The 19,093-nt window shown below is 31.1% G+C and overlaps 2 protein-coding genes across 2 annotated transcripts; both read left to right on the top strand.

The window, feature by feature from the left end:
• Window positions 1-5,264: 5,264 nt before the first annotated feature.
• Window positions 5,265-6,709, top strand: LOC118050558 (receptor-like protein 44). The gene has a single exon (XM_035060949.2). The coding sequence runs from the start codon at window positions 5,611-5,613 to the stop codon at window positions 6,415-6,417; it is 807 nt and encodes a 268-aa protein (XP_034916840.1). The 5' UTR covers window positions 5,265-5,610; the 3' UTR covers window positions 6,418-6,709.
• Window positions 6,710-14,431: 7,722 nt separating this feature from the next.
• Window positions 14,432-18,881, top strand: LOC118050555 (squalene epoxidase 3). The gene is made up of 8 exons (XM_035060947.2): window positions 14,432-15,087; window positions 15,847-15,958; window positions 16,163-16,337; window positions 16,505-16,673; window positions 16,881-17,099; window positions 17,326-17,601; window positions 17,929-18,207; window positions 18,513-18,881. The coding sequence occupies exons 1-8, from the start codon at window positions 14,596-14,598 to the stop codon at window positions 18,615-18,617; spliced, it is 1,827 nt and encodes a 608-aa protein (XP_034916838.1). The 5' UTR covers window positions 14,432-14,595; the 3' UTR covers window positions 18,618-18,881.
• Window positions 18,882-19,093: the final 212 nt, after the last annotated feature.

Consider the following 19,093-nt stretch of genomic DNA (forward strand, 5'->3'; position numbering starts at 1 on the left):
GACAGCTCTAGGCAAATAAAAGGGCATGAAATCCTAAATCACCACGAGTATTGAGATTTCAACAGTAATGTTTTCGTTTTTTAGCAAGGACTGTTGGATGAAACCTCTCAATCTAAAACTGTGTATTATATATGCGTTTGCGCTCACCAACGTAAGAGCCTAGGAGGTACAAAGAGATAATGTTGCAATAATTTAGGCTGACGAGGGTTCTTCATCTCCTAGCGAGAGCCAAAGAGCAAATGTCACATCCAGTTCTCGTGCGCAAAAGATATTGTTGTCCAGCACACATCCACGAGAGGTTGGACGCAAGCAATGAAAAGTTGGACCGATCGTAGAGAGGAGGACATGGTGCTGTCTGAGATAGGGACCATAACTGGGCTACAGATTGGAATAGTGAGAGGAGGCGGGAAAAGCCATGGAAGCAGAGGGCCTCGAGATTTGAGGTTTAAGGCCCTCGTTTTCACCTCACAAAATCTCCTGGACCCGTGTAGTCCCATGGTAAGACCTTTCACTTTCACTTCTTATCATGGTGTGCAAGTAGAAGATTGCCCTTCGAGGGCATGAGAGTGCAGCCCCAACAAGGTGTTGGTTTGTTGGCGCTCATGTTCTGTCTGATGTAACTTCAGCCTCGAAACCCAGAGGTAGATATTGGAGATTGGACCACTAGTTGAAAATGAAGCCCAGCAAAGTCCAGCTCCGGTGTTCATATAGAGAGGAAGCATTACATTTCAGGTGACAAGAACCCTTCTTCGTTCTGTCTTGAAGAGTTCTGGTTGGTGTCGTCAACAAATCTCACCACCAATTCAGATGAACTGTCGCCCAATTCAGACCACATGATTGATGGTACCGAGTGATAATTGTTTTAATCAATGAACAACGATGAATTATTGAATATATTAAGGTACTATATGTGTCTATCCCCTTGTAAATCACTTTAATAATCCACAACACCCTTGTTTTTCTATTATTGATTTTATTTTTCAATTTTTCAACATTGTGGAGTTTTGCTCATTTTTTTATTTATTTAATTTTAATTTTAATCTTCAACCTTTCATTAATTTTGAATTAAATTTCTTAATTTATTTTGATTCGCTTTCCACTAATTTATAGTTTACTCAGACAAACTTCATGATATTTAGTTGTGTTTAATTTTATAAATATTTTTTTTATTACCATATAATTAAGTTAAAAACAGCTTATAAGTTTTCTATATGTGTCTCTCTCCTTCTAAATCACTTTAATAATCCACAACACCTCTTTTTTTTTTTTTCAACATTAAAGTTTTCTTGATTTTATTTTAATTTCAATCTTCAATATTTAATTAATTTTAAATTGAATTACATAATTTATTTCGGTTTATTTTTGATAGGGTTATTTTTTACTCGAACAAACTACACGATATTTTGATTGTATTTAATTTTATAAATGTTTATTTTTATTATCATAAAAAATAACTTATAAGTTTTTTGTTTATTAAACCCAATAAAATTCAAGATCCAAGTCAAGGATTTGATGGGTAAGTTGAGGAACCCAAGCCGATGCATCGTCATCTCAATATTTAAGAAAAAAGATGTATCTTAATTTATTTTTTATAATGTCAAACCATGCTTTTATCAGTTATCTAGATTATTTTTAGACTTGTCAAATTAATTGAGTTATATCGAGTCACCTTACATATAATAAATTAATCTAAAGTTCGAGCTAGATAAGAAGTTGGTTCGAGAAATTTTAAAATTGACTCATTAGATAAAGTTTAATAACATAGTTAAATAATTTTTCATAACTTATTTTTTTTTTGTATTCAATTTTTTTTATTCAATCCACAGTATATCAACGATAGTTATTTAATGTTTATATATATTAATATTGGTGTCCGGATTAATTTATGCACATCTCAACTAATTATACAGGTCATAAAATTAACGATTATGTAAATTTTTAATAATTCTAAAATTTATGAAATTCAAACTAATCATTTCTAAAAAAAAGCTCACAAGTTATATATATATATATATATATATGCGCTTAAAAAAAACTTTCACGTGTGAACAAAATAACAGCTTTTAGAAAGTCTAGTCTTCGAAGCCAAAGAAGCTAGCAAAATATCGATCATACCTAATGTTTATAAAAGAAAACAGTTTTGTAATCTTGATCATCATGACTTGATTCTCTAGTTTTCAGATCTGTTTCCTTTTCAGGAAAGAAAAATTTGAGGGGAAAACACTCTCCGGAAGTTGTGAAAAATTTAGAAATGTCATTATTTGCTAATTATATCAAATTTGATCCTCAAACTTTTGATTGCTATATATATTTTGTTTTGAATATTTATTTTTCAATTTCATCTCTTATTTTTTTTTTTTATATTAACTTTGGTCCTTATTTTTATAATTGCTATTTGCTTTTTCCTTATCATTTTTTTATTGAAATTTTTTATTTATCAAATTTGATCCTCATTCTTTTGATTGCTATTTATTTTATTTGAAATAATTTATGAAATGTTGATTATTTATTATTTTAATTTCTTTATTTTTCATTTTTTTAAATTTTTTAGATTTGATCCCTATTATTTTTATTATTATTTGTTTTATTTGAGATAATTTATGAAATTATATTATTAATTCTCATTCAACTTTTTAATTTGTAAGATTTGTTCCTCATTATTTTAATAAACTTGAGAAAAATAAAATATTAATAAGTTATTTTCCAGCTCATTTTTCATGACATAACCAAACACTGGAAAGTGTTTTCCAGTTCATTTTCCATAACACTACCAAACATCGAAAAATACTTTTCCGGAATTCATTTTTCCCGGAATTCACTTTTTAAAAGGAATTTATTTTCCTCCTAAGTATTTGTACTGGGATAGGTGGACCTTTGCTTGTAGTGAAGCAACAACAGTTGGTGGCAATCAAATTATTGCCACTAAAACCAAATTAAGCTGCTGAAGTGGAGCCTTTGCCTTAGATTCCAATTTGTAGTGGGGAAGTCTACCTTGTACCGCTATGCCTGTGAATGAATGTTGACTTGTAGCTGCTAAAGGGGGTGTTTTTTATCACAACTTTTTTAAAAAAACACATTTAAAAGTATTTTTATTTTAAAAAACAAGAATAGATATTTTCTAGTATTTTTTTTATAATTTTAATATGATAATGTTAAAAATAATATATATATATATATATATATATGCATGTGTGTGTATTTTAAATATATTTTTAAATGAAAAGTTATTTTAAAAAATATACAATCTCAAATATCATCTAAACCTGATTAATATAAAAAATTTAGGATTAAAAGCCTGGTTTGAGGTTGGATTTTTAGTTCAATTAGATAAAATATTCATCCAATTAAACTTATTTAAACTAGATGGATTTTTAATGAGTTAATTAACTTGGGTAAATTTAATCCAAACATAAATTCATTAATATCTTAAAAGAAAAAAAACAAAGTGTTATCGTTTTGATAAATAAAATTGATTCGAGTTAATGTAATACTTGAGAGTTAATATAAAGATTCAATTGACGAAGGCGTGACGTAGTCCAAGGTTAATTACAAATAGAACAAATTGACGAAATCAAAAGGTTTGGAACTCAATTGATCATGAAATTATACATGAAGGACTAAATTGAGGTTTACTATTAACTTATATCCCGCTCTTGTGCATCGCCCATCATTCAAGAATCGGCAAAACGTGATGATGTTTGCGAAAGTATTTTCTCCTCAAGTCAGGTTTGTGTCAACGATTACTCTGTAACTTGGAATTTGTCTGTAAATGTGGTTTAAACGTAAAAAAAAATTTAAATTTTTTTATTTAAAATTATTGTCGTTATGTTTTTAATTGTTTCTGTGTGAATATAAAAAATAAATTTTAAAAAATAAAAAATATATTATTTTAATTTATTTATGAAAAAAAAAAAATTGACCATGTCCTTCAACTGTAGCACGAAAAGGGATGTAAAGCAAAATAATGAGGACACACCGCACCAACAACAATGTTCAAACTTGCTTTAGAATTCCCATTCCTTTTCAAATTTGCGGAATGTAATCAATCTCATGTGATGATTACTGAAACCAACATTAATCCCTTTCTTAAGCACGCCGTCTAAGGTATCTCAAACCAGGCATGCCATGTCTTCGTCTTGCATTCTTCGCTGGAAGATCAAAGTGCCTCTGCATTATTGAGACAGCCCACAAAAAGGAAGTCCTTTTGAGCACTGGTAGCTCATGAGCCTCCCGTCTCCAAGGATTTCTAAGCATTTGCACTGCCCGGACATGTGATCCCGATTCATTGCAGCATCCGCCTGCCCTGGACATGGACCCACTGCTATTCACCATGATTTCTCACAGAAAAAAAGGGTTCCTTTTTCTTATTTTTTTGATGAGTTAACAGTTTCTCCCATTCTTTAGACATTCATCTCTCATTACACTTTCAAATGAGTGGTCAAAGAAGCCAAAAATCAATCCCTGAAAACCATGATTACATCTCCTTCAATGGCTTCCGCACCAAAACACTGCCTGCAATCGAAGTCCCCACATGGTAACTTGAAGAAGAAATTCCACCATTGGTTCTGTTTTTTTCAAGAAAGAATGTTGACATTGGACAGCCATAGCTGCTTGTCTTGTGACCGGCTAATTGCTGTGACGAAAGGGAAACAGGAAAATGAAGAAGAAGAGGAGATACCAGAAGATTACAAGAAGAAGATCATGTGAATGGTGACGAGTGGTGTCAATTATTATAATAAATGACGGGAGAGAGTTATGCAAGATCAATGGCAGGGAGTCCTCTTTGTGTGTGGGAATGATGTGAGGGCATTAAAACTAGATCATAGATATTATTCCTCGGTCACGGATATATCCATAAACTCTTAAAAACTCACCTCTTCACAGGACAAGCATTTAAGTGATGTGATTGTATTTTTTAAATATTTTTAGATGATTTGGATATATTAAAATAAAAAAAAATTAAGAATATCTAAAAATTAATGCTAATAATTATACAAATTTTAGATTAATTCATGAATCAAACCGGGTTTCAATGCAATGCTAAAAACAAATTATATAATATTATCTTTCAATTAAAAAATAATCTTATAAAACCCTAATATCAAACACATATTCAATTCCAATTCCATGTCCTTTTTCATTTTTCCTTGAATGTATCGACGGATCGACAACAATGCTCCCTTCTGGTTCCCTAGGATTGGAGCCAAATGACCAAAACGACCTCAATGCTTCAAGAACGTGGTGTCACTATCTTGCACTTCGTACGTGCAGGTCACCACCCCACACAAAACCCCCACCTTAGCTTTCCTCTCTACCCTTTCATTCTCACCAAGCCCCATCGTCCCTCTCCTCCTCACTCTTCACTGCCAATGTCTTCCCCTCTCTTCCCTTAAGCCTCAAACCTAACCATTAACCAACAATTAAAAAAAAAAAAGTCCAACTACAAGAACAGGCCCTCCTTTTTTGTTATAAATAAAGGAGCACCCACTCATTCTCTGTCCTTTGAAACTAAGCCAAGAACTGAAGAAAAAGAATTGCAAGTAAAGTGTCTGCTTGTGTACGCCAAGAAAGAATCAAGTTCTCTGTCTCTGTCTCTCTATCGATCTCCAGATGGGTTTTTGGTCAGTGGTGTTGTTTACTTTGTTAGCCTGCGCATCTGTCTCAATATCAGATCCAAGTGATGAAGCGTGTTTAACCCACTTAACTCAATCCTTAAAAGACCCAACAAACTCACTTCAAAACTGGACAAAATCAAATTTTGCAAACCCATGTTCTGGTTTCACTTCTTATCTCCCTGGTGCTACTTGCAACAATGGTCGCATCTATAAGCTTTCTCTGACAAACCTTTCTCTTCAAGGCTCTATCTCTCCTTATTTAGCAAACTGTACCAATCTCCAGTCTCTTGACCTCTCCTCTAATCAAATTACAGGCGCTATCCCCGCAGATTTGCAATCCTTGGTCAATCTTGCTGTGCTCAATCTCTCCTCTAATCGACTCGATGGAGAGATCCCACCACAGATTACAATGTGTGCTTATTTAAATGTTATTGATTTGCATGATAATTTCCTCTCCGGTCAAATCCCACAACAGCTTGGTCTTCTAGTAAGGCTATCTGCTTTTGATGTGAGCAATAACAAGCTGTCTGGGCCAATACCTGTTTCATTAGGGAATAGGAGCGGTAATTTACCAAGATTCAATGCCTCTTCTTTTCTTGGAAATAAGGATCTTTATGGCTACCCTTTGCCTCCAATGAAGACCAAAGGTTTGTCAGTTTTGGCCATTGTTGGGATCGGTTTAGGAAGTGGGTTTGCAAGTTTGGTCCTCAGTTTTACTGGGGTTTGCATTTGGTTGAAGGTTACTGAACAAAAGATGGCACTCGAAGACGGCAAGATTAGCCAGCTCATGCCTGATTATTGATATTAATCAGGTTTGTTTAGGTTACTACAATTCAAGATTATTACTAAGGTTGGGCTAACTGATGTTCTTAATTTTATTTCCTTTTTTTTCTAAAGTTAGCAGTTGTATTTTACTAATGTTTAGAGGGCTTTTGTTCTGTCCCCCCCCCCCCCCCATCCACTCTCTCTTTTTCTCCTGAAACCTTTTGGTACCTTTTTTCTTTACATTTCCCTTATAGTAGTAAGTATTTATTTTTGTCCAAAATGAACAATGTATAAATTAATTCAAAGGAGAAATACTGCAGTTTCTTTCAGTTGTTTAATCTGAATTGGGAAGTATCGATGCAATGTAGGTATGTGTGAATGTGTCTGTGCACCTTGAAATTTCGTCTGCAGTGGGCTCAAAATTACGCAGAAAAAGAAGATAGCAGCGGGCAACTTCTCTGTACATGATGTTCGGTATTTTGATAATGGATGTTTTTTAAAAAATATTTATAAAATATACTGAAATGATAATTTTTTTTTTTATTTTTTAAAATTTATTTTTAATGGTAATATATTAAAGAATTTAAAAATAAAAAAATAAAATTATTTTTTAAAAAAATATATAAAAATAAATATGGGACGGGAGACCTGGGGCTGGTCTCTGCATTTATAAGAAAATGGGCTTTTATCTACTTCTCAGCTTTTAGTGCTCTGTTATCGTGAGCTGAGAGGAGACCAGCCCCTCCACATGGATTGCAGAATGTGATTGTCTGGTTGAATGATCAATATTTTATTTAAAAAGTATTTGATATTAAAGTATTAGTTTTTTTATAAAAAAAATTATTAAATTTATGTTTCCTTTTTAATTTATTTTTTTATATTAGCATATCAAATTAATTCAAAATCATAAAAAATAATTTGAAGAAAAAATCAAAAAAATTTAAAATTGTTTTTTGAACTTAAAAACAAATAAATTCTTATAAAGTGTTTGGAAGTGTGGTAGTAATTAATTTTCAAAATATTTTTTTAGTAGAAAATATATCAAAATAATATTTATTTTATTTTTAAAAAATTATTTTTAATATAAGTATAAATAAAAAATTTTATTTTATTTTTTAAAAAATATTTTTAAAATATAAAAATAAATGGACTCTCAAATGATATTGAAAGACTTATCAAAGTCGAGGTTGCAATGGGTTAGTGTTTTGAATACCTATTTGGGGAGTGTTGTCATAACTTTTATTTTTGAGTATTTTTAAAAAATATATTTGTTTTTTAAAAAATTAAATTAATATTTTTTTAGTATTTTTTATAATTTTAATGAGTTAATGTTAATAATAAATAGAAATATAAAAAAAAATATATGTATTTTTAGTTGAAAAGTATTTCAAAAAAAATATAATGTATCACAATACTAAATAGGCACTAAAATAAAAATAATTGATAAGAAAAATTAAAAAATATTTAATTAAAAAAATAAAGTCAATGATATAAAATAACTATTTTAATGATGATTTCTATGTTTTATCATTAAAAAAGATAGCTTTCATTATCTTCATCTTTTGTGTTCAATATACTAACCACGCGCTATTTTATACTTAAATAATCTTGTTTCCACCTAATTATTGTTGATGTAGTCGATGATTTTGATAGGCTTCTTCTTGGCCAACATTCTGCTCAGTTTTTCTGGTGATCACTTACCATTTACTTTGGATTATTTAATTTTATTAAATTAAATTAAAGAGGCAAAATTATAATTAACTATTAACTTTTTATTTGGTAGGTTCGTTTTAAATTTAGGCAAGTGCTAGAACTAGCCATGGATTTTTTTCAAGTTCTTTATAAGTTAACTTTGATTTCAAGATCATATGCAAATTTGGATGATTTCTTTTTTAATTGTCATTGACATGAGATAAAAGGGTGATATTGTCTGATTTTAATTATGTTCGGGGCATAGTTGATATATTTAAAATGTTTGGGACTCAATTGATAATAAACGCAAAACATTAAGGATTAAATTGAGATTTTCCAACAACAATTGTCGAAACACAACGAATTCTTGAAGAGTAGTCATACGCAAAAGTGCAATCCAACATTTATATGAAAGGTAAAGTTGCCACAGCCTGCCTGGAATTGATAGCCACTTGGACTGGGACTTTCTCAGGGATGAAGGGAGGAGAGTCTCAGGCGCATCCTGTTCTAACAGTCGCTGCTGCCGCCATGCTTCAATTCTACTGCTCCAAGTTCTTAAGCTTTGGGAAGGTAATGGCTGAGCATGCTGACCACTCAAGGCCCACAGCACAAGCATCCTCTGTCTCATCGGAGTTTGTTAGTAATAGAATCCAATGGCTGTGATTGCAAATAGTCAAACTCAAACCGAAAGTAAAAGATGGTCAAATGAGCTCTCATTCCCCTAGAAATGGGATGCATGTCATCATGCTTGGTCCCTCCACCCCCAGGCCCCAAGATCATGTTATTATTATAAATAAATAAATAAAAAGTCGATGGCTGGTCGAAAATCAAAACAAGTTCTTAAGTTAATTTTTTAGCGGTTTAACATGCGACTTTCTTTAGAGTGTGTTTGTCCGGTGATAACCGAGTAAAAGTGTTAAATGATGGTTTTTAATGGTTGAAAACTAACAAATTCTTATTATGTTTGTGACGAACATTGATATATCTTTATATGTTTACCAATAAATATTGGATTAAAAAACATCTGGGTATAATTTTCTTGAATTCTTAATTGCGTTGGGCTAACTCATGTCAACACCTAACACATTCTAATGGAGGCATGCTAGGTTTGATGTTAGCTAGACCCAATCCTAGGTGAGATTGGTAGTGTGCCAAACCCAGCTAATCTAGGGTTTAACAATATGTGAATAACATAATGTGAAGCTCAACCCTAAGTGAGCTTAGGAGAGTGTTAAGCCCAGCCATGCATGGGTTTAAGGCCTCATTTGTTTATCGAAAAGTAGTTTTTTTTCAATTTCAATCATAATTTTAACCAAACATGTATAAAATACCAAACCAACCTTAACTAAAATTATTTTTTATAAAAATAATTTTTTTCAAACCACAATCACAAAAGTTACCACAATATCAAACACACTTTGTCATATGATCTATAAGGTGTCCACGACTTTGTGTTTGTCATGCTAGCTTACCATTTATCTATAGAACTTATATATGGTACAATTAACTAGTTCACCATCTGTTGTTTGGTTTTTTAAGATTTCTGTTTGAGATTATGATAATTGTTATAGTTTAAAATGTTTTTTTAAAATATATTAAAATAATTTTTTTAATTTTTAAAAATTATTCTTGATATCAGTACATCAAAATAATCTAAAACCATAAAAAAATATTTTTTTAGCAAAAAGAAATTTCAAAATTTAAGAAAATACGTTGCGGAACAGGCTTTAAAAATCTTAGGATATAGGTCTATTATGATAATATAATTTACTAGAGGTCTTACTTACTTGATTTGAACAAGAAGTGTTTCATGGTGTTTTGGAGCTAAATTTTCAAGGTTGTTTCTTAGGATAGGAAGTTGATTTCAAGGGCTAGATTTTATTTGTTTTTGCAGCAAAAACCCTGTATATTTAAAAAATTAAAAATATTTTTTGTTTATAGTTATTTTTTTAGTTTTTTTTATTGTTTTAATGGACTAATATTAAAAATTAATTTTAATATATATATATATATATATATATATATATATATATATATATATATATTCAAGCGAAAAATAATCATTATTAAAAAACTCTAAAACGCGTAGGATTTTCACTGTAGCAGCAGTTGTTTTTTTTTTGTAGCAGGTTTTTTTTTTACATGTTTTTTCTTACTCAAAATACTGTAGCATTTTTCTTCTTCTTCGTATTTTTTCTGTAGCAGTTTTTTTTTTCCGCTTTTGTTTCTTTTTTTTTTTTTACATGTTTTTTTTTTCTTTTTTTTTTACCCAAAATTGACTTCTTCTTCTTCTTCTTCTTCTTCTTCTTATTTTTTTTCAAAATTATCTTTGCTAATTTTTTAAAATATTGAGCTGGTTGAAAATTTAACTATGTAAGTTTTTTTTCTTTAAAACATTGTGGATTGCTATAATATTCTCATACATTGTTTTTTTTTTCTTTTTATGATTTATTTATTCCTTTTTTCTTTTCAAAATGGTCTTTATAGATTTTATTTTTTTTATATTAAGTTGGTTGAGAATTTAGCCTTTGTATTTTTTTTTAAATATGGATTGCTATAGTGTTTCCCTTACATAATTTTTGTTTTGCTACAGTATTTCTTCACATATTTTTTTAAAAAAATTATCTTTATCGAATTTATTTTTTCTATATTGAGCTTGATAATCTAGCTTTAACTTTCCCCACATGTTTTTTTATTTGTTTTTTTTTTTTTCAAAATTTTCATTTTTTACATATTTTTTTTTTGTTTTTTCATAATTATTTTTGTTGATTTTATTTTTTTATTATTAAGCTGGTTGAATTTTAGTTTTTTTAGTTTTTTTCTTTAAAACACTGTAGCTTTTCCTATGTGTTTTTTTTTCGCTTCTGTTTCCTTTTTTTTTTTACATTTTTTTTCATTTATTTTACCCAAAATTGACTTCTTTTTTTTTTTAAAAAAAAAAAATAGTCTTTTTGTCGGTTTTTTTTTTATATATATATTGAGCTGGTTGAGAACTTAGCTTTATATCTTTTTTTTTTTTAAAAAAAAACACTATGGATTACTACAGTATTAGCTTTTTTTTTCTTTTTAATTTTTTTTTAATGATTTAGTTTGTTAATGTTAATTTTTTTTTATTTAGTTATCAGATTTTCATGATATAGATCTCGGGTTTGATGGGTTAACCTGCTTTGACGAGTTATTTTTTTCATTTAGTTTTGTTTGTTAAAGTCAATTTTCTTTCTATTTAATTATCAAATTTTCAAACTTTCATACTTTTATGACACGTATCCTGGGCTTGACGGGTTAACTTAGTTTAATGGGTTAACCCAGTTAGTTTTGGGTAAACCCGTCATTTTTTTTCTATTTAGTTATTAAACTTTCATGACACGAATCCCAAGCTTTATAGAATAACCTGGTTTAAAGAGTTAACTCAGTTAATTCAATTTTTTTTTCTTTTTCTTCATTAGTTTTTTTTCCTTCTTGTTGATTTTTTTCTTTGTTTTTTTTAATTAATCTATTTAATTATCACACTTTTATGACACGACCTTATATCCAGGCCCACATCCAATATTCTTGGAATCCGGTGTTGCAGTCAGGCTCACTTAAACTTGGGTCATGCAAGTTTAATTTTATTATTAATATTATAAATATTACTCTTAGATCAGACATTACAGCCACATCCAAGATTTTTGGGTATGGCTTTGCAGAAAAATCCAAGATTTTTAAATTTTTATTTTTTTTAAATATTTTTTATATAAAAAAAATGACTCGTAACATCGCGCGGGTCATGTATCTAGTTATAATATATAATACGCCGGTATATTAGTTCGTCAAAATTATTGAGTTACATTAAGAAACGAAGACTAATTTTGAAGCAAAATTCCTATCAGTGTAAATATGAGATTCACGCATCTTCAAGACTTCAGAGATCTTTGAAGTAATATAAATGATAATAAAACCTATATCATCACAAACTCCGTAAAAAAGTAACAATTAATTAATTATTTATTAGATTCATTTAATGGTTATAGCAACTCCAATGAATCTGCTAAATGGATAGTCAAAAAAAAAAAAAAAAACTTGTTTTTTATTTTTCAAGAAAAAAGTTAAACAAAATATTAAAATGCTTTTTTTTTCTTATAAATACTATTTCTATGTATATTTTAAAAGGATCAAAACTAACAAAGTGAAGCCAACAAAAAAATAAACCAGTTAAATCTAACCTTGTGGGAAAAAAAATAACATCAAAATCATTAAAAAAAATAAAATATTTATTTATTCTACTCTAATAGAATTGGTTTTTTAAATAATTTTTTTTCCATTGATATATATAATAATAATAATAATAATAATAAAAACTATATTTATACTATACAAAAAACTATTTTATTAATTTGCCTCCAAGCTGAGCACCTGTATTTAGGCGGTGCTGAGAAGTAGTATCAAATTTAAAGGGCTGCCTGCCATCACCGGACTAATTAATAGATCATTTAATGCACTTCTCGAGTTGTTGAGAAACTTGTTGCAATGACAAGCAAGCTTTACCTTACAACTTTTATGATGCAAGTAATTACATCTCAGAGTTAGATCTTCGTTAAATGAAGCAACCCTATTTCATCATGTTTTTCCTTGAACCATGATCATATAATTCTGGAACACGAATACACATGTTTTTTTAAGAAGACCTTCTTGAAGAGATGAAAGAGTTTTTCCTTACATGCTACCATCTCATGGACAGTAAACGGTTTTCTGACATCTGGGAACTTGTCTGGGTGGTCGATAGAGGGTCTATGGAACGCCCTTCATGTAATAAGGACATAATTGGGAGACTGTATATGCGTTTGTTTTCAATATAATATACAATGTGGGTATGATATTATAATAGAATCATTGAATCCACAATAAAACAAAATAGGAATCGAGTATAAAGTTAAATATTAAAGACTGAAAGTGAAGGAAAAAAAACAAAAAAAATAACTTGAGTAAACGTAATTCAATTTTATTTTATTTTTCAGAAAAATCTAGGCACCACTCCCTAACACTTCCGCACGTGAGACAAGGACAATTTTCAACTCACATAAAAGTGCCAGAGGCCGACCACATGCTAGAGAAAAAGTCATGGTTTATAAGTGTCCACGACTTTGTGTTTGACATGTAGCTTGTCATCTATCTTTAGAACTTATATCCGGTACAATTAACTAGTCCACCATCTGTCGTTTACTAAAAGAATATTTGGAAACACAGTATTTTTAAAAAATTTAAATTTTTTTATTTAAAATATTTTTTTTATATTTTTAAATTATTTTGATGTGTTGATATTAAAAATAATTTTTTAAAAATAAAAAAATTTATTTTTAATAATTTATAAACAAAAAATACTTTAAATCGTTATTATTATTATAATCCTAAACATGCCCTAAAAATCCTAGAATCTGCGTCTACTATGATTATATGATTTACTAGAGGTCTTATACTTTCTTGATTTGAACACGAAGTGTTTCATGGCATTTTGGAGCTAAATTTTCGAAGTTGTTTCCCAGGATAGGAAGTTGATTTCAACAGCTAGTCTTTATATTGTTTTTACGGTTGAAATATTGTTTTTTCTTTAAAATAAAATAGTTTTTGTTTAAAGTTATTTATTTTAGTATTTTGTATTGTTTTAATGAGCTGACATTAAAAATTAATTTAAAATATTAAAAAAATTATTTTAATATATTTTTAAATAAAAAATACTTTAAAAAATAATCACCATTACAGTGTCTTAGTGTTCATAAATCAAGGCAAAAAAGAGAAATGAAAAGGGGGTAAAATTAACACCAAATTGGATAAAATTATCATATAACAAATAAGTAGAAAGAAAACACCAAGACACATCAAATAATATAACAAGGTAAATTTTTTCGCCATTAAAGTTAGTCATATGGGGCAATCAAAGGTGATAAAGTAGCTAAACTGACAATAAATGACACACATGTATTATTATGAGCTTTTCATATGTTTTTTTAATTTTATGTATGAAAAGATAACATTGTTTTCAAGAAAAAAATTATTATTATGAAAACATTATTATGAAATGATGAATTAACCCTTATAAATATGCTTTAAGAATTTTAATTTTAAGAGTGATAAAATCATTATACTATGCTTTTTATATATAAAAAAAAAGGTTCTAGGAAAGGACAACGATACCCCGTAACAATTCTTCAATGATAAATAAAACATATAAAAATAAGAATCTACCCATTAGACCAGTTCAATTTTTTTTTTTTAAAGAGTAAATACATGAATCCACTGTTATAATCATTATAGAGGACTTTAGGCACGAGGTTGAGAGGCTGTGTTAATAACAAGCACCCCAAAAGAAGAGTCTGAGAGGGGACAAAAAGGTCACAGGGATCATTTGAATAGGAAAAAATAGAGGAGCACAAAGTGATTCCTTTGCCGTTTGGGGGTGAACAGAGAAATCTCTCAAAGGTTTCCACCAAAGAGTCGAAGAAGTAAAACAATCCAGCAAATCACCATTAATAACCCCACAATAAAAGTTATGAGTTTGGAGCTCACCAGGGTACCACGACAACTCCCACTCCACCACAACCACACGTTAAAAGTCTCTCTCCATAAAGGGAAACCTTCCCCTAAAATCTCTATCTACCTTGCCTTCTCCGTATCCTCTTCAAGAAGCAGCAAACTACAAACACCCCACAGGAGAAGAGAACCTAAAGAACCAATCTTTGTTTTCTCTTCTTCTTCTTCTGTGCATCAGTGTCATAATTATCATATAAAGAAGATGACGGTGGTGATTGATAAGCACAATGTCCTTGTGGGCACTTTCTTTGCCTTTCTTATCTTGTACATTTTGCGCCAAAATATCTGGAAAAGAGAAAAGAACAGTAAGAGAATAACATTGAAGATCCAAAACGATAGTGCTGTGTCTGTCTTGAGGCATGAAAATGGAGGAGGCTTCTCCTCTGCTGATGACGTCATTGTTGTTGGTGCTGGTGTTGCTGGTGCTGCCTTGGCTTATACTCTTGGCAAGGTGCTCATAACTCTTAATTTCATGGCTTCGGTTGCTTTTTAAAAGTTGGTAATGATGGAGCCTGCATCTGGGATTTTTTTTTGTTTTTTTGTTTCTTCTTTACTGAACTTTTAGCATTTGCTTTTATTACGGGATTTTAGTAATTTATTACCTCATACAAAGAGGTGAAGACTGAAAAATGTTTTTAGTTCTTGAGAATTTCACTCGCCTTACTTTTCTTTTGTGTGTGTGTGTGTGTACGTCATCGTGTGCTCGGTGCTTTGCTTGTCTTATGGTCATGCTAACTTGTTGGGTTGGAGTAAGATTAACTTTCTGTTTTGTAGTGTGATGACGCACTCTCTGTGAAAAGCAGTTGTGGGTTAGATTAGTTTATGGAATACATGGTTACTTCTTGATGATAGTGATGGTTTTGAAAATCTTTAATTGTAATAAAAAAGTTACGCTCACATTAAAGTTGACCGATATCAATTCTATGGATGCAGCTGAGATGGTCTAGTGGATTTGCAACTCAACTTTAATAATAAGTATAGACTTTATTTCTGAGATGGTTAAGTTTCAAACTAGTTTGATTGCTGGTTTGACATTTTCAGTTGAAGTTGTTGCTCAAGTAATTCTGTTTAATAGAAATTGAAATAAAACCCCACGACCATTCAATTAGACTTTGATTTGCCTTAATTTTGCAACATTTTCTGAGACTATATATATATACTGCTATCAGGGCAAAGACCTTGAACTAAAAGCTCAATTCCAACACTACAGGATGGAAGACGTGTTCATGTGATAGAAAGAGACTTGAAAGAGCCTGACAGAATTGTCGGTGAACTGCTCCAACCTGGGGGATATATCAAATTAATCGAATTAGGCCTTCAGGGTATGATTCTTAAAGTATATATAAAAACTTCAATCTCTGTGTTATCTTTGTATGGTGTGTAAAAAGAAAAGAAAATAGAGATTATTTCGGATGTTGCAAGCTATCTGCTATGCAATACAGAATTAGCTGGATTTGGGTTAAAAGGTTCTAGTTTTTGAAATTTATATTTGGTGTTACAATGTAAAGCATTCTCTCTGAATGCAGATTGTGTGGAGGAAATTGATGCCCAACGAGTGCTTGGATATGCTCTCTTCAAGGATGGGAAGAATACTAAATTGTCATACCCTTTGGAAAAATTCCACACAGATGTTTCTGGAAGAAGCTTCCATAATGGACGTTTCATTCAGAGGATGAGAGAAAAGGCTGCTACCCTGCCCAAGTATAGTTTTTTTGTCAGTCATATGAATGCTTTCCTGGTTTATACGATGTTTGAAGTTGTCCTTGTGGATGTTCCAGATTTTTCATTCATTCAATCATTCTGCAACTCTTACATTTCACTTAACAGTTAATGAATGATTTTGTATGTTTCTTTTCACTGTCATTCAGTGTAAGACTAGAACAAGGAACAGTCACATCTCTGCTTGAAGAAGATGGGACTGTTAAGGGTGTTCAATACAAAACGAAGGATGGTCAAGAACTTAAAGCTTATGCTCCTCTTACAATTGTGTGTGATGGCTGCTTCTCAAATCTGCGTCGCTCTCTATGCAACCCTAAGGTGAAGACACCATCTCATGAATGCCAAATTTGAATGTGATCCTATTTAGTTTGAATGAAGTATGTGTTGAATAATCATTAAGGATGAAGCAAATCATAGAATTTTTACTTTGAATAAAAAATTATAGCCTCTCAATCTGGCATCAGCTTTTCTTGCTTCAAACTTCTCTAGTAAGACCAACACATAATCATTTTGACTCATTTGCAGGTTGATGTGCCTTCATGTTTCGTGGGTTTGATCCTGGAGAACTGCCAGCTTCCATTTGAAAATCATGGGCATGTCATTCTAGCAGATCCATCACCAATTTTGTTTTATCCAATTAGCAGCACAGAGGTTCGCTGTTTGGTTGATGTACCAGGTCAAAAGGTGCCTTCCATTGCTAATGGTGAAATGGCTAATTATTTAAAGAACATGGTTGCACCACAGGTATATATTTTTTTCATTTTTAACGGTCAAGGTAAGAAGTTTGATACCAGTTGATGTCATTGCATGATTTTGAATCATCAAATATGATTAGCAACCATATTGTATTAGCGTACTAAGAGGTATTCCTTGAGTTCCCTACATTATCCTTGTTATACATTTTTGTTTGAAGAAAACATGTTTTGCCCGTTAGCCTTTGTCTGTGTTTAACTAAGAGACTCTATTTCAGATTCCATCTGAGCTTCGCAATGCCTTCATATCTGCTATAGATAAAGGTAATATCAGGACCATGCCAAATAGAAGCATGCCAGCGGAAGCACATCCTACTCCTGGAGCGCTTCTGATGGGTGATGCTTTCAACATGCGTCATCCATTAACTGGTGGTGGGATGACTGTGGCATTGTCTGATATTGTTGTACTTCGTGATCTTCTTAAACCACTTCGTGACCTTAATGATGCAGCTTCATTGACCAAATATCTTGAATCCTTTTACACCTTGCGCAAGGTAAGCTAAATATGTCTACCATAAATATCATTATAGCCAAGAATAGTGTCCAATTAACGTTCTTTTTAGTCATCTGAAGTTATGTCTAAGCTTTGCATCATGAATGGAAGTAATGAAGAAAAAATGTTATGCTGTGACGACTCATTCCTTGAAATTTCATGCTGTAATAATTTGCACATTAAAGGGGCAGTTATCCTCATAATTTAAAAAGGTCTTTGTTATTTTTTTCTCAGACATGAAGTAATAGGCTTGAACATGAGAGAAGTGAAAATATGATCAGTGAAAAGTATATTTTAACCTGTAATGTTAAATGGTTGTTTCTTGCAGCCAGTTGCATCTACGATAAATACTCTAGCAGGTGCTTTGTATAAAGTGTTCTCTGCTTCCTCTGATGATGCAAGGAAGGAAATGCGTGAAGCATGTTTTGACTATTTAAGCCTTGGGGGTAATTTCTCAGCAGGACCTGTGGCATTACTGTCTGGTCTAAACCCTCGTCCACTGAGTTTGGTCCTTCATTTCTTTGCGGTTGCCGTATATGGTGTTGGTCGTTTGCTACTTCCATTTCCATCGCCTAAAGGCATGTGGATTGGAGTGAGATTAATTTCGGTGCGTATTCTCTACTTTTTCGCTATTGCTGATCATGGTGTTTTTTATTTATAAAAAAAAAAGAGCAAAGGATTTGCAAGTTTAGTGATGAACTCTTGCAGTCGAGATAATATAGGTGCTTTTCATATTCCCTGAATCCATACCGAAGGTTGCAGCATGCTACTGAAATCTCACTCTGTTTTCATATTGTTTTTGGAACATAACTGAGCACAACAAAAAAATGCAGCAGGTCATCCTATTCTGGAATGTGATTTCTAATTAAATTCTTAATGGCTTTCTCCCATTTTCATGGAATTTTTTAACAGAGTGCATCAGGCATTATTTTCCCAATTATCAAAGCAGAGGGAGTGAGGCAAATGTTTTTCCCTGCCACTATTCCTGCTGTTTATAGAGCTCCTCCTGTTGATTGATACATCAGATGTGCCAAAATCAAAGAGGCTTTATCACTGTCAGCAAAAGCCAGTTCGTTTCTGCAATTTCACTTTTCATAAATGTTTGGGGCTTGTTTGGATAAATATATATATAAAGAACTATAAGGGCATGCTATATGCAAACTAGTGTGTGGACGACAATTGATCTTATGTATCAAGAAGTTGCATGAACTTCTTGAATAAATGTCTTCCGAAGTTGAGTTGATGTGATGTCAATATGAACACCAAACTTTTATTCCTTTTTATTGTTTAAATGCCTTAGAAAGCTGCAGAAGACCAGGAAGCTGAGCTGCTGCATGTTGATTAAGTTTCGTCAATAAGGATCTTTGCTGAAGACCAAGATTTTAGGAATAAATAACTGATCATATCTGATCAATAGTTATCAATAGTTATGCATTTGAATTTTGAATTGTTTTTGTTTCCATGTAAAACTCTAACTCTATTTAAAGAGTATT

Source organism: Populus alba, chromosome 7, assembly GCF_005239225.2.
Source record: "Populus alba chromosome 7, ASM523922v2, whole genome shotgun sequence".
Lineage (NCBI taxonomy): Eukaryota > Viridiplantae > Streptophyta > Magnoliopsida > Malpighiales > Salicaceae > Populus > Populus alba.

Bases quoted from the DNA above. Each gene is read 5' to 3' on its own strand.
- LOC118050558 (XM_035060949.2), top strand. From the start codon at position 5,611: ATGGGTTTTTGGTCAGTGGTGTTGTTTACTTTGTTAGCCTGCGCATCT.
- LOC118050555 (XM_035060947.2), top strand. From the start codon at position 14,596: ATGAGTTTGGAGCTCACCAGGGTACCACGACAACTCCCACTCCACCAC. The intron at 15,088-15,846 runs GTGCTCATAACT...CCAACACTACAG, and splicing joins TGGCTTATACTCTTGGCAAG to GATGGAAGACGTGTTCATGT. The intron at 15,959-16,162 runs GTATGATTCTTA...CTCTGAATGCAG, and splicing joins AATCGAATTAGGCCTTCAGG to ATTGTGTGGAGGAAATTGAT.